General features: G+C 44.1%; 1 protein-coding gene across 1 annotated transcript; it reads right to left on the reverse strand.

The window, feature by feature from the left end:
* Positions 1 to 1,702: 1,702 nt before the first annotated feature.
* LOC117074052 lies at positions 1,703 to 17,769 on the reverse strand. The gene is made up of 6 exons (XM_033195299.1): positions 17,641 to 17,769; positions 13,509 to 13,611; positions 5,685 to 5,973; positions 5,482 to 5,589; positions 2,184 to 2,280; positions 1,703 to 1,797 (listed from the first exon to the last, which is right to left on the reverse strand). The coding sequence occupies exons 1-5, from the start codon at positions 17,767 to 17,769 to the stop codon at positions 2,232 to 2,234; spliced, it is 678 nt and encodes a 225-aa protein (XP_033051190.1). The 3' UTR covers positions 1,703 to 1,797; positions 2,184 to 2,231.
* Positions 17,770 to 18,212: the final 443 nt, after the last annotated feature.

The raw sequence follows: 18,212 nt of genomic DNA on the forward strand, positions 1-18,212 counted from the left end.
GGAGTGCAGTGGCCGGATCTCAGCTCACTGCAAGCTCCGCCTCCCGGATTCACGCCATTCTCCTGCCTCAGCCTCCCGAGTAGCTGGGACTACAGGCGCCCGCCACCTCGCCCGGCTAGTTTTTTTGTATTTTTCAGTAGAGACGGGGTTTCACCGGGTTAGCCAGGATGGTCTCGATCTCCTGACCTCGTGATCCGCCCGTCTCGGCCTCCCAAAGTGCTGGGATTACAGGCTTGAGCCACCGCGCCCGGCCAAGTTTCTTATGCCAATAACTCTATCTCCCTAAAGGAAATATACCATTAAAGATATGTGCAAATGCATGACCTTGCATTCCTTTTCCTGAGTTAATCAAAAAAGAAAAAAAATGCACATCTCTGACTCCAAAAGACACAGGTTGGTCTTAATTATCTATTCAGAGTTAATGTTTAGTAAATAAAATAATAATTCTCTCAATACCACCACCAGATTGTCAAGCCAATTTGAGTGAGCACATTTGAGACAATGAGATAGAGTAAGGCAAAGGTTGATTTGAATTAGAAGCCTAGTCTTAACTTCACAAGAGGCTCAAGTTCTCTGTCCTCTCAGTTAAAGACTGAGGTGCCGCCTTTTATTCATAATAAAAAGTTTAATGCAGCCAGGAACTTCCAATGACTTCCTTTCCCCAGTTCAGAATTTGTTTCTTACCTTTCTATTTAGGTTTCCCTTTGGTGTCTGCAGGCAAAAGCCAGTAGAAGCAAGACCCTTCGGCTACAAATGAAGTTAGCACATTTTTCATAGCTCCATATATATTGATTCCCTAGACTTCAACTAATTTACCTCTTTAACTGTGCTGACATCTGTGCCTGTCTCCAACACTGTCCCAGAAAACTCCATTCCTGAAAACATATTGTTTAAAGATTAGGTTATCTGTAAAACACAACACCATGGAGATGAGAAAACACTGATCGACAGGCTAGTCCAACAGCTTTTGGAGCTGAGGGAGTTTAGGTGTCCTTCCCCCTCTCCATACGCAGGCAGAGAGATAAGGGTGTTATACCCAAAGCAGAGGAAAGTAAACATAAGATTTCACAACCACAACCTGGGGAAGCTATAGTAGTCCCAGTCTTACCATGACACAAATGAAAATTTCAAGAATGTGCAAAAGCACAGAGAATCACAGGTACACAGGTACTTTTGACCCTCATCACTGGGACCTCCTATAGCACCCCAATGACAATGTTCACCCTATTTATCTGTTTTCAAGTCTCTTCTGCTGGACTATAGGGCCCTCAAGGACATGAACTGTGTTTATTCAGACAGTACTTGGCTCAACTGGATGAACTAATGTTGTCTGTCCTTTCCTCTTTCACCTCTGAATTTTCTGAAGTAATTATAATGTTTCCTACTTGAGCTGCCAGGGGAATAACTCAATTGAGTATGACATCTTCCCCCCAACCAGTATTTCAGCAAATATAAACACAAGGAAATGGTTCCAACTGTTGAGATACAATCAAATACCCTGAGACCAAAACACGGTAACTATTTGCAATCACTCTATCTTTAATAATATACATCTGTATAAAATATACATGTACTCTATACATGCTAAGCTATACTTATATCCCTTTAAACACATTTCAACAACAAAAATCAGTCACTTGTCCACATGTTAAGGATCTAGAAGTAGATTGGGAACAAAAATCAGACAGAGGGCTGCTAAGAAATCCCCTTTTCTTCTCTCTGATCCTTTGGCATTACGTTTTATTGGGAATGTGTCTGTGAGGCTGAAGTTTTAGCTGCAAACAGATGTCTGTGATCCTTCAGTGAAGAAACAAAATCGGGGCAATATCAAGCAAGGAAAGAGAATGAATGACTAGGACTAATGATAATTCTGGTGAACAGAATTTTGGTGAAAATTCATTTGTTCATTTCTTCATTTTTAGAGTATTTACTGAGCACCTACTAAGAGCCACATACAATGCTAAGCTGGGGGATATAATATTGAGCAAGACAGGCACAGACTTTGCCCTCATGGGGCTCACAATCTAGTGATCCCAATTCACAGTGAGACGGACACATCTAACTGAACCATCACTGATGGCAGGCAGACACCAACAGAGCACTGCCTGAGACCAAGGGCATGATTCTGAAAACTCCCTGTATCTTTTTTTCCTGAAGCCGTCACTTGGTCTCCCCATACTCACCAGGTGTGAAGGGAAGATGGGGCCTTTCCTGATATTGACCATGGCAGATCAAAATATCACCAAAGTTAACTCCACAGAAATGGACATCAACCCTGACCTACAAAGAAAATAGAGCCGCAAAGCAGAACAGTACACATCCATGGAGACAATGTTCATTCAATCATACCAAAATAGTTACTGAATGGCAATGACATGCCAGGTACTAAAGTAAGAGCCGGCATACACTCAGGAGGCAAAATGGGCAAGGTCTCTGCCTTCATGAAGCTAAAGTATAGTAGAGAAAACAGATATTAACCAGATAATAATGAAGATACATATATTAAGTTATAACTCCAGTACCAAGTGTTAATGATATAAATATATGGTGCTATGAAAGCACATAATGGAAGGATTTGACCATTTGGGGAAGTCAGGAAAAGCGTTCCTAAGTAAGCAACACTTGAACTAACAACCAAGAGTTAACTATTCAAAATAGGAGGCAAAAGGCTTGGCACAGACAAAAGCAATGGCATCTACAAAGACACTACAGTGGGGACACAGAGACTTTGAAGCCTTACTGAGGATTTTTTTTTTTTTTTGAGACGGACTCTCACACTGTCGCCCCGGGTGGAGTGCAGTGGCGTGATCTCCGCTCACGGCAACCTCCGCCTCCCAGGTTCAAGCAATTCTCCTGCCTCAGCCTCCCAAGTAGCTGGGATTACAGGCATGCACCACCACGCCCAGCTAATTATTTTTGTATTTTTAGAAGAGGTGGGGTTTCACCATATTAGCCAGGCTGGTCTCGAACTCCTGACCTCATGATCCACCTGCCTCAGGCTCCTAAAGTGCTGGGATTACAGGCGTGAGCTACCCGTCTGGCCTCCTTTCTGAGGATCTTGATTTTCATACTACAAACAATGGAAAGTCATTAGTGAATTTTAAACAGAAGGGTAAACTGATCAGCTGTTTGCGGAATTTGAAATCCTTTAGTCTAGTCCCAGATCCCCAACCTCTATGTTTTGCGATAGTGCCATAGCTGAGGCAGACCAACAGCAGTGTAGCCAGCAGTTTCGCCAGGCCCTGTAAGCCCGTGGTTCTCAAAATGTGGCCCGAGACCACTAGCATCAGTATCACCTGGCATAGGCCAGGCACAATGGCTCACGCCTATAATCCTAGCACTTCCAGAGGCCAAAGCAGGAGAATCACTTGAGCCCAGGAGTTCAAGACCAGCCTGGGCAACCATCGCTACAAAAATAAAAATTAAAAAATTATCTAGGAATGGTGGCATGTACCTGTGGTCTCAGCTACTTGGGAGACTGGGGTGGGAGAACCACTTGAGCCTGGAAGGTCAAGGTTGCAGTGAGCCATGATCATGCCACTGCACTCCAGCCTGGGTGACAGAGTGAGACCCTATCTCAAGAACCAAAAAAAAAAGAAAGAAATTCAAATTATCAAGCCCCATCCCAGGCCTATCGAATCAGAAACTCTGAAGACAAAGCCTAGCATTCTTTTTTAACAAGCCCCAACTGATTCTGATGCATGCCAGACCAGGGGTTCCCAACCGCGGGGCCAAAGACTGGTAGCCTGTCAGGAATCTGGCTGCACAGCAGGAGGGGAGCAGACAAAGCAAGCATACCGCCCAGCTCTGCCTCCTGTCAGATCAGGGGCAGCATTAGACTCTCATAGAAGTGCAAACTCTATCGTGAAATGCACAGCAAGGGATCTAGGTTGCACACTACTTATGAGAATCTAATGCCTGAGGATCTGAGGTGGAACAGTTTCATTCCAAAACCATCCCCTCCAACCCTCATCAATCCATGGAAAAACTATCTTCCACAGAACTGGTCCCTGGTGCCAAACAGGTTGCGGATCGCTGTGCTAGACAACCACTGTCATAGACCAACACATCCCAACAGGGGTTGGAATCACTGGAAGAAATGAAAGCTGAGATGCCAAAGGGATGATATTGATTTGTTTGTACAGAGGTGGCCATATTGGTGAGAAGACATTTTTATCTACAAAATTCATTCATTCAACAATTTTTTAAGCTTCTGCCACATGCCAGGAACCATTTTAGACTTCAGGGATTTACAGTGAGTAAAACTAACATAGTCACAGCTCTCATGGGCTAATTCCTTACAACGCAATGTCTAGACAAATAACAGAACAAAGGAGCCTAGCCTTCAGCCTGGACCCATTCGGTGCAGAACACATCGGTTATTGACAAGTATACACAGGGTACACATGTGTTCTCCAGCCACTTCACCTAGATTGAAGGATGATTTGAGGATGAATGTCATTCAGCACGTGAATCCCAGGAAGTAGTGCTCATCCAAATAATCCATGTTAGCCATGTTAGTTAACAGGCTCCATGCTGGTAACACTTCAGGGTTACAGCTGCCTTTCTCCCTCTCCCTGGAGGTCTCCAACACTGAGACCCACTGCCTGCTTCACACTGTCTGAGGTTCTCATCTCCACACCAGATGATACTGTGTTACCAGAGTGGTCAACAGGCAGAGCCAAAGTGACTTCCACATTTCAGTGGACCAGCTGCCCACATCCCTAAAAGAATCCAATCCTGGCCGGGCGCGATGGCTCACGCCTGTAATCCCAGCACTTTGGGAGGCCGAGGTGGGCGGATCACAAGGTCAGGAGATCGAGACCATGGTGAAACCCCGTCTCTACTAAAAATACAAAAAATTAGCCAGGCGCGGTGGCGGGCGCCTGTAGTCCCAGCTACTCAGGAGGCTGAGGCAGGAGAATGGCGTAAACCCGGGAGGCGGAGCTTGCAGTGAGCCGAGATAGCGCCACTGCACTCCAGCCTGGGCGACAGAGCGAGACTCCGCCTCAAAAAAAAAAAAAAAGAAAAAAAAGAATCCCAAATCTCTGCAATACACCAGAGGCGTATGTTCACATGGAAACACGGGGGTTGCCGGGCTGGTTTCAGGGAGGCAGAGGCCGAATAATTCGATTCTGGCACTGAGGTGGAACGAAGCAAAGGATCAGGTCTATGTACCTGTGTTAAACCAATAACTTGCACATACAAAGTCATGTGCAAATCAGAATTCTCTGTTTCTAAGGCAACAACTCTGAGCATTGAGAAAGCGGCCTATAAGCGTGTTGTAGGGGAACAATCTTCCTTTAGCACTTTAGACCTTGGAAAGGGCTTCAACCTCCTAGACCAAGACGAAGTTGCCCTCCAGTCTCTCGGTCGCCCCCTCGCTTGGGAACTGGGAACTTGATTCAAGAAGGAAGCCTGCGGGGAGTGTGTGGTGGCGAGGAGAAGGGGAGAGTAGAAGGGGATAAGCCAGCCCCCTACCTCGTGAGCCCGACGGGGCGGGGGTCCACCTCTTCAATGGTCAGGGTCTTCTTCAGCTCTGCACAAATCGCGGCGCGGTAGTGCCGGCCGCTGCCCTGTCCGGCTCTCCTGCAACACAGAACAAGGGCAGGGTCAGTCGGGCAACCCCGCCGGGAGCACCCCAGGGCTGCCTTGCGGGGCTCAGGGAGGAGTCGGGGTTGCACCTGCAGACCCACGCCCGAGGGAAGCACTGCCTGCAGAGCACGGCCGCCACGGCCAGGCCAAGCAAGGGGCGGAGGGGGGAGTGGCCAGAGCGCGGCAGGAAGAGCCAGACAGCGCCGCCCAGCCCCGGGAGAGCGGAAGGGCGGCCCAGGAGGCCTTCTGGCGACGAGCCCCGGCAGCCACGACCCAACCCTAGCGGGGCGGCTCCGGCCCAGTGAGCCCGTCTTCTCCGGCCGCGAGCCCAAACGAGCGCGCGAGCCCCCTGTTGGGCCTCTCTGTAGGTGGAGCCGACTGGAAGAAAAAAAGAAAAAAGAAAACACCAGGAAACGGAATTAGATTACCCGAGATTAACCTTCGTTGGCATCTTTGTAACAAATTTGGGAGGCTTTTTTTTTTAATAGTTTCAACTTTTATTTTAGATTCAGGGGCTACATGTGCAGATGTGATCTGGGTATATTGCATGATGCTGAGGTTCAGGGTACGAATCATCCTGTCACTTCGGTACCGAACATAGGATCCAATAGTTTTTCAACCCTTGCCCCCTCAGAATTGGGAGACTTTTTAAACCACGCTCGGCAACATTTAAATAGTGGTTCTTGGCTGGGTAGCTCACGCCTGTAATCCCAGCACTTTGGAAAGCCAAGGCAGGTGGTGGCCAGTGTCTGTGGGCTCAGCTACTCAGGAGGCTGAGGTGGGAGGGTCGCTTGAGCGCAGGAGTTGGAGGCTGCGGTGAGCTATGATCGCACCACCCTGAGCGACAGAGTGAGACCTTCTCTGTAGGTTAGATAGACAGACAGAGAGATGATACATAAAGGTCCTTGGGTCCTCTGCAGTGCAAAAAAATCCTAAATGCACAGGTAAAGTCTTTATTTATTTATTTATTTATTTATTTATTTTGAGACAGGGTCCTGCTCTGTCAGCCAGGCTGGAGTGCAGTGGCACTATTTCGGCTCACTGCAACCTCCACCACTCAGGGTCAAACCATCCCCCTGCCTCAGCCTCCCATGTAGCTGGTACTATAGTTGTGCGCCACCACATCAGGCTAATTTTTGTATTTTTTTACAGACGGGGTTTCACCGTGTTACCCAGGCTGGTCTCGAACTCCTGGTCTCAAGCGCCCTGCCCGCCTCAGCCTTCCAAAGTGCTAGGATTACAAGTGTGAGCCACCACACCTGCCTAGGTAAAGGCTTTCAAGTCAGCATTTGAACACCTTGTTAGAGTTCAATTCTTGTTACTAGTTTTCTCACATTTACAGGACCATTTACACTAAATCTAAAGAGTTACTAATGATCCAATGTTGAATGAAACTACAGAAATCCAAATAATACTTCCAGTTAAAATCAGGCCAAAACCCACCACGGGGAGAGTGGAAGGACATTGGTTCTCATGTCCCCAATGCCTATATTATGCTTGGCACATAGTAGATGCTCAATAAATGTTTGTTGATTCGAAGACCAACACAGACCATACACATTAGGTGAATAAGCACACTCTGGAAGAATTGAAAATATACAATATAATCTGTGAAATATTATAAAATTGGGTAGATCTCTACTGCAACAGTAACCAAATATTTATAGGCTAGCTATATAAGAGAAGCACACATGTTGGAGAGAATATTTCATTTGACAGGTGACTTTTAAAGACAGCTCAATGTCTTTAAAAGATATCTGGCAGAAGAGTAGTCTCAGGTTCAGGCCCAGCTCTACCACTTATTTGTGGGTTTAACATTGACACTTGTTGGCTCTCTGCTTCAGTGAACTCCTCTGTAAAGTGAACACGTTGGGCAGAATAATCCTTAAGTTGCTAAGTTCCTTCTATTTTTTGACAAAAACAGAAATCCCAAATAGAGCATGACCTGGAAGGCATGATCAGGAATGGAATAAAGGGAAAATGGAGAGCAAAAATGAAGTAGGAATGAACTTCTGAGATTATAGCCTAAAGGCTCTGGGGGACAGGAATCCAACAGCAAGGTCCTCACCTTGGATATACAATAGAGATTACTGTTATTTTAAGAGCACTTACAAGGAATTCGAGAAGTCATTTTAGTCCTCTCCCCTTCCCACAAGAGGAAGACTAGAACAATGACTAGAAGCTGAGAAGATGAAAAAACTTGTGTTTCCAATGAGACAAGAAAGCACTTTGTGAACTAGAGAAATACTAATGTTATTATCAAAGTGAACATTCTGGTTGCAAATAACAGTGAGTGGCTGGGCGCACTGACTCCTGCCTGTAATCTCAGCACTTTGACAGGCGGAGAGAGATGGATTGCTTGAGGCCAGGAGCTCAAGACCAACCTGGGCAAGATAATTGTCAGGCCTCTGAGTCCAAGCTAAGCCATCATATCCGCTGTGACCTGCACGTATACATCCAGATGGCCTGAAGCAACTGAAGATCTACAAAAGAAGTGACAATAGCCTTAGCTGGTGACATCCCACCATTGGGATTTGTTTCTGCCCCACCCTAACTGATCAATGTACTTTGCAATCTCCCCCACCCTTAAGAAGGTTCTTCATAATCTCCCCCACCCTTAAGAAGGTTCTTTGTAATTCTCCCCACCCTTGAGAATGTACTTAGTGAGATCTACCCCCTGCCTGCAAAACATTGCTCCTAACTCCACCGCCTATCCCCAAACCTCTAAGAACTAATGATAATCCCACCACCCTTTGCTGACTCTCTTTTCAGACTCAGCCCGCCTGCACCCAGGTGAAATAAACAGCCTTGTTGCTTACACAAAGCCCGTTTGGTGGTCTCTTCACATGAACATGCATGACAATAATGAGACCCCATCTCTACCAAAAATACAAAAACTTAGCCAGCCATGGTAGCACATGCCTGTAGTCCCAGTTAGTTGGGAGGCTGAGGCATGAGAATCGCTTGAACCCAGGAGGTGGAGACTGCAGTGAGCCGGAATTGCCCCACTGCACTCCAGCCTGGGTATCAGAGTGAGACCTCGTCTAAAAAAAAACAAAGAAAAAACAGTGAGCAACAAGAAACTGCAAGTTTATTAAGTATGAAACCGGAATTTATTGTTCTGAGGATGAAATGAGTTATTACACATGGAAAGGGTTTTGTAAAATATTAACTATTTATACAAGGTATAAAGCAAGTGGCTCTTAATTGAGCTCCTTGAAAGTAGCAATCATTTCTTAATCTCCTTTATGTTTGCAGTACTTTGCATAATACCTGACACAGCCATTTAATACAGGTTTATCTAATGAATTGTTCAATAAACATTGAGTTATCTCTTATAAATTTTCTAGATAACAAAAAGTATCTTTAAGAATCAAACTTTTTAATTAAGTGTTTTTGTGGAAAATTTTTCAATTATGATTTTCATAAAATCCTTGTCATTCTCAGATAATATGAAAATATTTGGGATGAGAATATTTAGAGAAATCAAATAGTTTGGAGAAATCGGTCAAGACTGCATTCTGCATTTATAACAATATCTGAAGAAAATAGTAAAAGCCCCATTAAGAAGAATCTTGGAGGGAAATGAAAGTATTTTCAGTAATTGAGGTGATTTTAAGCACATATGCAAAATAACTTTCACATTTCCAAAGAGAATCAAAGGTATGTAACAAGGCATTTAATAGTAGTTGCTATAGTAGCAAAAGAAATATTTGGTCTATCCATCAAAGTGCCACCACCGCACCCTACTATCTAGTTTTGGTGATTGTTTCTGATTATTTTATTTTATTTGAGGGGAAGATGGAAAGGGGATAAGAAGAATAAAATTTGAGTCATGGGAGAGAATAAGACCAAGCAGCTATATCTGAACCCATCTGTCCTCTGGAAACAAAGAAAGGATAGATATCTGCCCTGCAAACCAGCTTGAGGGCTCATTAAGGAAGTAAAAGAGTAACAGATGACTCTTCCTTCTGGTACAGCTCACATGAAGAGATAATATTTAACATCCAGAAGCTGGTGGAGGGCTGAGGGTGGGGAAGCAAGCCAAAGCTGAATACACAAACAGCTATATTTTCACAGAATAATAGACAAACAATATATAAACAATGTAAGCATCATGAAGGACTATGCAGAAAATACAAAAGTATCCTCCACAGTTAAAATGCTTTACCCAATAAATTGTCAGTCCCTTGAGAATAGAGACTATCTCAGTAGCCTCAGAGCCTACCACCACTCCTGGAACATGGCAGGTACTCAGTAAATGGTAGGAAGGTGTGAGGAGCTGCCAGCCACAATATAACTATCCAAAGCCTGAATCCAGACAATTTTAAGGGTTATTGCACCCACTTCCTTAGCTAAGTATACAGATGCTGAACATAATCTCGTCTTCTTTATGACTAGTTCAGTATTGCCATTTTAGGTATAAATTCTCTTCTGCCACAATGATGTCCTCCAAAATTCCTGAGGTGGGTAGGAGTAGTTTGCTTTTTCACTGCATTCCCCTAGGAATGCTCTTTCTGATTGTTGCAGTTGGGGTTAACTTTTATCAACTTCAGAAATGTACTTTGGCCATTAATATATAATGCATATTGACCTACTCTATTCCAGGAAATGTGTAAGATTTCTACGTAAGTTATTAGCTCCAAAAGTCATGGAATCATAGAATTTTGGAGCTAGAATGGGTCTTCAAGATAATCTAATCAAACCACTTCATTTATAAGTTAAAAAAACTGAGGTGAGGGGAGAGGCTGGCCCAAGGTCACACTGCTGATTAGTGACGGGAGTAGCACTGGGATCTGGCTTTCCTGACTTCCTATTCACTGCTCTTAATACCATGCTCTTTGGATCTCACTCCTCAACAGTATCCATAATAGTGATAATATTTCACATTTTTATAGTGCTTCATAGGTTTCAAATCACTGTCACCCAAATTTGTTCATCCTGCTAACCATGAGAGTAATAATAATCATCACAAGTAGCACTGGCTAGGCATGGTGACTCACACCTATAATTCCAGTACTTTGAGAGGTCATGGCAGGAGGATCACTTGAGGCCAGGAGTTTGAGACCAGCCTGGGCAACATAGTGAGACCCCCACCTCTATAAAAAAAAAAAAAAAAAAAGAAAGAAAACAGAAAAATTAGTGCCAGGCATGGTGACATGTGCCTGAAGTCCCAGCTACTAGAAAGGCTGAGGAAAGAGAATCGCTTGAGCCTAGGAGTTCAAGGTTGCAGTGAGCCATGATTGTGCCCCTGCACTCCAGCCTGAGCAACAGAGAGAGACCCTGTCTCTAAGAAAAATAAACAAGTAAGTAAATATGTAAATAAACAGTAGCACTTACTGGTTATTTTTGACAAATCAGTCACTAAGTGCTTTTGCATGATTTCATTAATCTACCCGATAGTTCTATGACTAGGATACTATTATTTTTGCTCTTTTATACATCAGGAATGTAGATTTAAGGAGGTTAAGTAACTTGCCCAGGGCCACATAGCTCGGAAACGGAGCAGTTTAGAATCATCCTAATTGCCTGGTACCAGAGCCCCTACAACAGTATCCGGCTGCCTACTGTGCTTTCCCTGACAAACGCCCCCGAGAGCAGACAAAGAAGGTATTATACAACATATTTTAAAGCAATCCTTTGCTTTGCCGTTTTAAGCCTCATTTTATAGGAATTTTACAGTCATTCAAGCCTAGAAAATAGATTAATTTCCTGGAGGAGAGAATAGAGAAAGCAGCCTCCAGGGACGCCTGTAGTTAAGGGACAAGAGCAGGAAGAGAAGCTAACGCATAATTAGGGGTTGCTACACTATTCCATATAACCATAAGCTTGAAAATACACTTATTTCATTTAAATGTAAAGTATATTGTGCAAGATTAAAACTGTGATTATGTAAAGTTGTTTTCATATTCACACACTCACAAATATAATTTCAATGAAACAATGTGCTGACAGGGTTGCCTGGTTACCCGTCATCACTTAAGCAGGTACCAGCAGGCATTTGGGCTGCATTCCTGGCACCAGATGGGCCAATTTGGAAGGAGTAGTGACCTGGGCAATGGCTGTTGTGGCCCTTAAAACCAACCACCAGGATTAAATGCAGGGAACTGTCTTCGACCTTGAACCATCATTATCAATTCAGTCGACAAATTCCCAAGCATTCTGGCAACCTTATGAAGCTCTTCCAGCTCCTACCTCCCACAAAGGGAACAAATTATTCCCTTCCATATGTCACCCCAAAGAACTTTGTACCAACCTGTAGTAGCTTGCTAATCTCAACGTTCAGGTGGTATTTATCTATTTACCCCCACAGCTAAGCTGTGAGCGTTGTAGATAATTCCAACGACAGCATAATGAAGTGAAAAGAATTTGGGCTTTGGAATAAGATGTACCTATGTTTAATTTCTGAGTTAGCTGCTTACTCACTGTGACCTTGTAAAAGTTATCTAGCTTCTCTGAGCCTCCATTTCCTCATCTTTAAAAGAGGCATAATAAGTCTGGCACAGTGGCTCATGCCTATAATCCCAGCACTTTGGGAGGCCGAGGTGGGTGGATCACAAGGTCAGGAGTTCAAGACCAGCCTGACCAACATGGTAAAACCCAGTCTCTACTAAAAATACAAAAATTAGCTGGGCGTGGTGGTGCGTGCCTGTAATCCCAACCACTTAGGAGGCTGAGGCAGGAGAATCGCTCGAACCTGGGAGGCGGAGGTTGCAGTGAGCTGATATTGTGCCATTGCACTCCAGCCTGGGTGACAGTGAGACTCCATCTCACCAAAAAAAAAAAAAAAAAAGGCATGAGAGGCTGGGCGCAGTGACTCACGCCTGTAATCCCAGAACTTTGGGAGGCCGAGGTGGGTAGATCATCTGAGGTCGGGAGTTTGAGACCACCCTGACCAACATGGAGAAATCCCAATTAGCCAGGTGTGGTGGTGCATGCCTGTAACCCCAGCTACTCAGGAGGCTGAGGCAGGAGAATCACTTGAACCCAGGAGGCAGAAGTTGCTGTGAGCCGAGATCACGCTATTACACTCCAGCCTGGACAACAAGAGTGAAACTCCATCTCAAAAAAAAAAAAGAAAAAGCATAATAATTCCCACCTCAGGTGGTGGTTGTGAGAATTAAACAAAGTAAGCACATTTGTGGCAACACCCAATCTATAGCAGCTTTTGTTATGAAGACACTGTTCCTGCCCTTGAGCCTCTCACTGTCTAGTGGAGTGAAGTTTGCATAAAGAGGCATCTCAAATGCCTGTGATGTATTCTGTGATGAAGGGCTGCAAGAGGGGATATGGGAGCAGAGAGGAAGGTCAGCCTACCCCAGCCAGAGAACATCATTTCAGAAGAGCCTCAGAAAAGAAGAATGAAGAATTACCCAGCCAGAGGCCACAGCTAAATGTGTCCCAGGCAAAGGAGTACACATGACAGAACGTGGCATGGTCAAGGAATTGCAAGCGGTCATTTACAATTGAAGCTATGGTTCGAGCTGGAGAATGATGAGGGATGAGGCTGATGTAGAAAGAGCATAGGTTTTGGAGTTCCAGCAGTCAGGAATTCCAGCTTCTTCACTCTCCAACCACATATCCTCAACAAAGTGACTTCTTTCTCAGTCTCGGTTTCCCCATTTGTAAAATGATGGTGATTATATGAACTAATGTATGTAAAGTACTTGGCACAGAATATACATTGTTTAAATGATAACAAGCACTCTTTAACTGTGTTTATCTAGGATACATTTGGTTATTGGTCCATCGTATACACTCATTTTTTATTGAATCAATTGAAGGGGGAATGGGTGAATCATTCACTTACTGCATATTTTTTAGACACTCTCTGTGTGCCAGTCACTGTTCTAGGCAACGGGGACACAGCAGCTAACAAAACAGACAAAAGTCTCTGCCACGGTGGGACTTACAGTTCATGAATTGAGATGGGAAAGGGGACACAGGTGTCCGTGAGGGGACAGTGTACTTCATGGTCCCGGTGTCTTTATGATTCTCTGATGAAAAGCTAATAAACTGACAAGGCAAAGTTCCCAAGAGGTCTGGATGTTAATTCCACTTCATAATAACAATGAGGAGGCTCTCATCCTCTCCCTTAATCGCTTCTCACTTATCAACCCCCAGCTTCCTGTTGTGATCTGGGGGAACTGTTGAGTTGTGTTGTTTGTCAGGAAGAAGTGTCAAGGAGAGCTCAAGTCATTATTGGGCTCTAGTGTCTAAAGCGATGGCAAGAGGAAATAGGAAAGCAGCGCACACAAAAAGGCTATGGAGAGGGAGATTTGCCTATCTCAGAAGCCAAGTGATAAATGAGCTCAAATGCCTTGTGATGATGCACGGAGGTTTCATTTCAACAGCAGGATGATCATACTTCACATGTGTGTATCTCCTTAGAGAAAGGGTTAACCAAGGGGATCTCATTTAATCCTCAGAAAGATTCTGTGAAGTAGGAATTAACCCCATTTAATCCCATCTCTCTCCTGTAGGTTAACTCCTCCCTCTCCATTGTGGCATATAACGATGCCCACATTTCAGTCATAAACAAAAACAACAAAAGGCTTCCTTCATTACTTATCCCTGTCTAGCCATCATCTCCTCCTCACAGCCAAGTCCACCAAACATTAAGAATATGCTTGTTAGCTCCATTGCTCCCCTTCCATTTACTCATCCTACTGTGATCAACCCCCAAAGGCCACTGAAATTGTTGTGACTTCCCATATGCCCAGTCCAAGGGATGCCCATCGGTCCCTATGATAGTTGGCTTCTTTAGCATTCAAAGCCATTCTCTGCTCTTTCTCCTCCTGCTTCTGAGCCTGCTCCTTCTCAGTCTTGTCCTCAGCTTCGTCTCCTCTGCCACACCTTAATACTGTCGATCGGGATTCTTTCTACCACCCTTCCGTGTGTGTGTGTGTGTGTGTGTGTGTGTGTGTGTGTGTATGTCTCCCTCTCTCCAAGTGAACAGGATTTCTTTAAAATCCTGCTCAGGCTTCTGATTTGTGAAACCCTCCCTAGCGGCAGTCCGACCACCTCTCACCTTCTCACTCTGCTGCCCCACCTTGAAAACACGTGCATTCCCCTTTCTCTTGCTTTCAGTGGCTCCTTCCTAGCTTCAGGAAAGCTCACATCACACTGTGCTGTGACTGTTTGTGTATATGCCTTCCCTAGGAGATTATGAAAAACTTCAGGGTCAAGACTGTGACTTCGCTATTTCTGTATTCTCACTGCCTGGCTAGGTACCTGGCATATGGTAGACACAGATTTAGAGGTGTTTGGTGAATTCTTAAGAGTCAAACCAAGAGCAATTGATAAAATGTCAGGGCCTAAACCCCAGTCTCTCTACCTCAACCCCAGTGAATTCTATAAATTAAGAGGCAAGATGGAGGGAAGGATTTCCTTTTGCTCACAGATACTGCCCCAGCTACTAGGTGTGGAAGGATTGTTTGGTATTTGTAGCCTTCCTTTTGCATACCCCAGGATAAGAGAAAAAAAAAAAGACCCACCTCCCCTCTCTTCCTCCCAGTGGACAGCCGTCACCATCACTTCCTGTTAAACCAGGAGGCAGGAAACATATCCTAGCTCCTGAAACTCCCGATTTCCCTCAGGTTTCCTCACAGACCCAGGGGTGGAGAGTGTTTTAATAAGATGCCTTGTAGCCAGGCTTGCCCTGAATATGATCTCTACCATCCTGAAGTAATACTCCTGAAGAAACCTTCATAAAGTGGTCAGAGATACACCCGGAAGGAAGGAAATTTTGCCTTTACCAGGAATAAACAAGCCTTCCAGGGAGAGGCTCTGAAATCAGATGTGTGCATTCAGCAATTACAAGTTGAGGTTCCATCCAAATACACACAATCAAAGGCTTTAACCAAGGCCATCATTACTTGTGCAGGGCCCTCCTGCTGTTTGGGCAACATTTTAGTGCTTCAGTGAAGCAAGAGAAATGTCGTCAAAGCGAAGAGGTACTGATAGACCCATTCGGCAGTGCCTTTTCTTGACCTGATGATTCACTTCACCTTGTCGTTTATAATGCTGCAGCCTGGGAGGGAAAGAAGGAAATGAAGAGGAAAAGAGTGGGCCGTGTTGTGCATGTAATTTGTTTCACCATTTCAGACGGCTTTTTAATGAGCTTTCTCATTAAGGGCTCTGTGAGTCTATGCTTAAAGTTTTCTGGACAGGCAAATAAGCAAGACTGAAATCAGATGGCATCAGCCCAGCACCTCATAGTTTGTTTCAAAGCTACAGTCACGGGGAATGGGGGAGCTTTAAAAAACATTATTTGTGAGAACAGAGATTTGATAACTCTTTTGTCTTAGAACGTTTGAAAATTAATGATGTGGTCTTAACTAATCCCCATGAAAATTGCAATGTTCATCAAGTATTAGAATTTTAGAGTGTGTCTGTGATAGCATTTCTCTATTCAGCTGGTTCCCATGGAGAGAGGTAATTGTCCTGTGCTATCCTAGCCCTGGGTTCATCTTTCTGGTAGAGTACCCATCACATTGCATCAGATAATGTCCCCTCTAGACGCTGACCCCTGTATAGGCAGTCAGCCTTACCCAGTCCTCCTTTATACTTCTTGAGCCCAACACAGTGTCCAGACATATAGTAGACACTCAATAAATGTAGCTTTGCCGTTTAAATGAATTCATTAGGTACAATTAATAAATGAACAAGTACATAAAAGACTTAGACTTAAGTAGTAGACTTCACATCAGAGTAATTTATCACCTCGAAAGGTTCAACAAACATTTTAGTTTCCAAACAACCCCTTAGTAAAGTGGCAGCCTTCATTTAAAATTATCAAGAGGGAGGCCGGGCGTGATGGCTTACCCCTGTAATCCCAGCACTTTGGGAGGCCGAGGCGGGCAGATCACCTGAGGCCAGAAGTTAGAGACCAGCATGAACAACATGGTGAAACCCCATTTCTACTAAAAATACAAAAATTATCTGGATGTGGTACATGCCTATAATCCCAGCTACTCAGGAGGCTGAGGCACAAAAATCGCTTGAACCCAGGAGGTGGAGACTTCAGTGAGCCGAGATTGTGCCACTGCTTCCAGCCTGGGCGACAGAGCGAGACTCTGTCTCAAAAAAGATAAAAAATAATGATAAAAAAAAAGTTATCAAGAGGAAGGAAGAAAAGTACTGGTGGGGATTTTGAAGTGTTTGGTTTTTTTTGTTTTGTTTTGTTTTTTGTCATTGATGAACACTGTATATTGGGTTTCTGACCATGAATTGGCCCTTTTTATGGTTGAGAATGTGATGCAGTTGTTACTGTATTTATCTTTCCAGTGAGTTTGTTAACAGAACATAAATACAGACACATGAAAGTGAATTTTTTCTGTTGCCTATGCTTGAACCAGTTGTCCGGCAAGCCTTCCCTCTGTATGGTACAAAGAATGCCTCACTCTCTATGATTCCAGGGACTTCTAGAGATAATGTACTTTAAAAGTCTGACATAGTGGTGGCCATGGACTGTTTGCTTGATAAAAGCCAGGCACCTCCCGACCCTTGTTCCAGGAAGAGTACAAAATGAGGAAAGCAGTGCTCTTCATTAGTGCTTTATTGGATTGGAGATAGATGTCAAAAGAGGGTGACACAATCCTCCCTAAAATATTCACTCAGTGTTTCCATCCAGTTTTTGCTGCTCAACATTCTTGTGTGTACTGGAGTCATACCAGAGATGTAGACACTGTTTCTTCCCTCTCTCTCTCTCTCCCCTCTCTCTGTCTTTCTCACCCAAATCCATCCTTGAGTAGTAAGCAAGAAGTAAGTGATCCATCCCTAGGAGCAGAAGAATGGGTGTGGGTATTCTCAGATTACATACCCGGAGAGTTTTTTTCTGATGAGCATCACCTAGTCAGTATTTCACAAAGTGTGACCTGAGGACTGTGTGCATCGGATCCCTGAAGATGCTGATTGAAGGGCTTGATCTCCCCGCTGGCTTGGCATTCTGGGAAGGAGCACTGATGTCTATAGTTTTGTCACGCTCCCCGGATGATCCTGCTTCCTGCTGAAGTTCAAGGGCCTCTGGCCCTGACTTCTGACCTGGTAGTGCTTTGGCTCACTAGAGGGCACCATGGAACAATGTTTTTTCTGACTGCGGGCTTCCTGTTCCTGCCAACCCACCAGGGCCGCGGTGCCCACATAGTTCTGGGCTGCAGCTTCCAAGCCCATCCTGGAACCACAGTTTCCTTTAAGAAACTTAGTCCAGTTGCCACATCACCAAACAGATCTAGTATTCATTTCCACAATGGCACTATAATAAATTCAATTTCGAAAGAAAAGTTAGGGTTTAAGTTATCTCGTATTTATTCATTAAACACAAATTGTGTACTACAAAAGCATTAGGTATCAACAGGATTAATAAAAGAAAACATCCTTCCTACTATCAAGAAAAACCTGGAAAAGATAAGACAAAATTGTAAAATCATTTAAAAGTAATTATAATTAATAGTAATTTTCAAATGAATAGTAAAAAAATTTTTTTTAAATTACAAAATCTGGCACAGACATTTGCCAGTAAATGTACACATAGGGAGTAGTCCCTAAGCTGACTGGGATAACTGCAAACCAGGATCCCTGAGAAGGCATCGTGGAAAAGGTGGGATGAGAGAGGG

The sequence above is a fragment of the Trachypithecus francoisi genome, unplaced genomic scaffold (genome assembly GCF_009764315.1).
Source record: "Trachypithecus francoisi isolate TF-2019V2 unplaced genomic scaffold, Tfra_2.0 Lachesis_group5, whole genome shotgun sequence".
Classification (NCBI taxonomy): Eukaryota; Metazoa; Chordata; class Mammalia; order Primates; family Cercopithecidae; genus Trachypithecus; species Trachypithecus francoisi.

Coding starts and splice junctions, on each gene's coding strand:
- LOC117074052 (XM_033195299.1), bottom strand. CDS start 17,769: ATGGGCTTGGAAGCTGCAGCCCAGAACTATGTGGGCACCGCGGCCCTG. Junction 13,612..17,640: donor GTGAGCCAAAGCACTACCAG/GTCAGAAGTCAG, acceptor TTGCCTTGTCAG/TTTATTAGCTTTTCATCAGA. Junction 2,281..5,481: donor CGCCCCGTCGGGCTCACGAG/GTAGGGGGCTGG, acceptor TTTTCTTTGTAG/GTCAGGGTTGATGTCCATTT.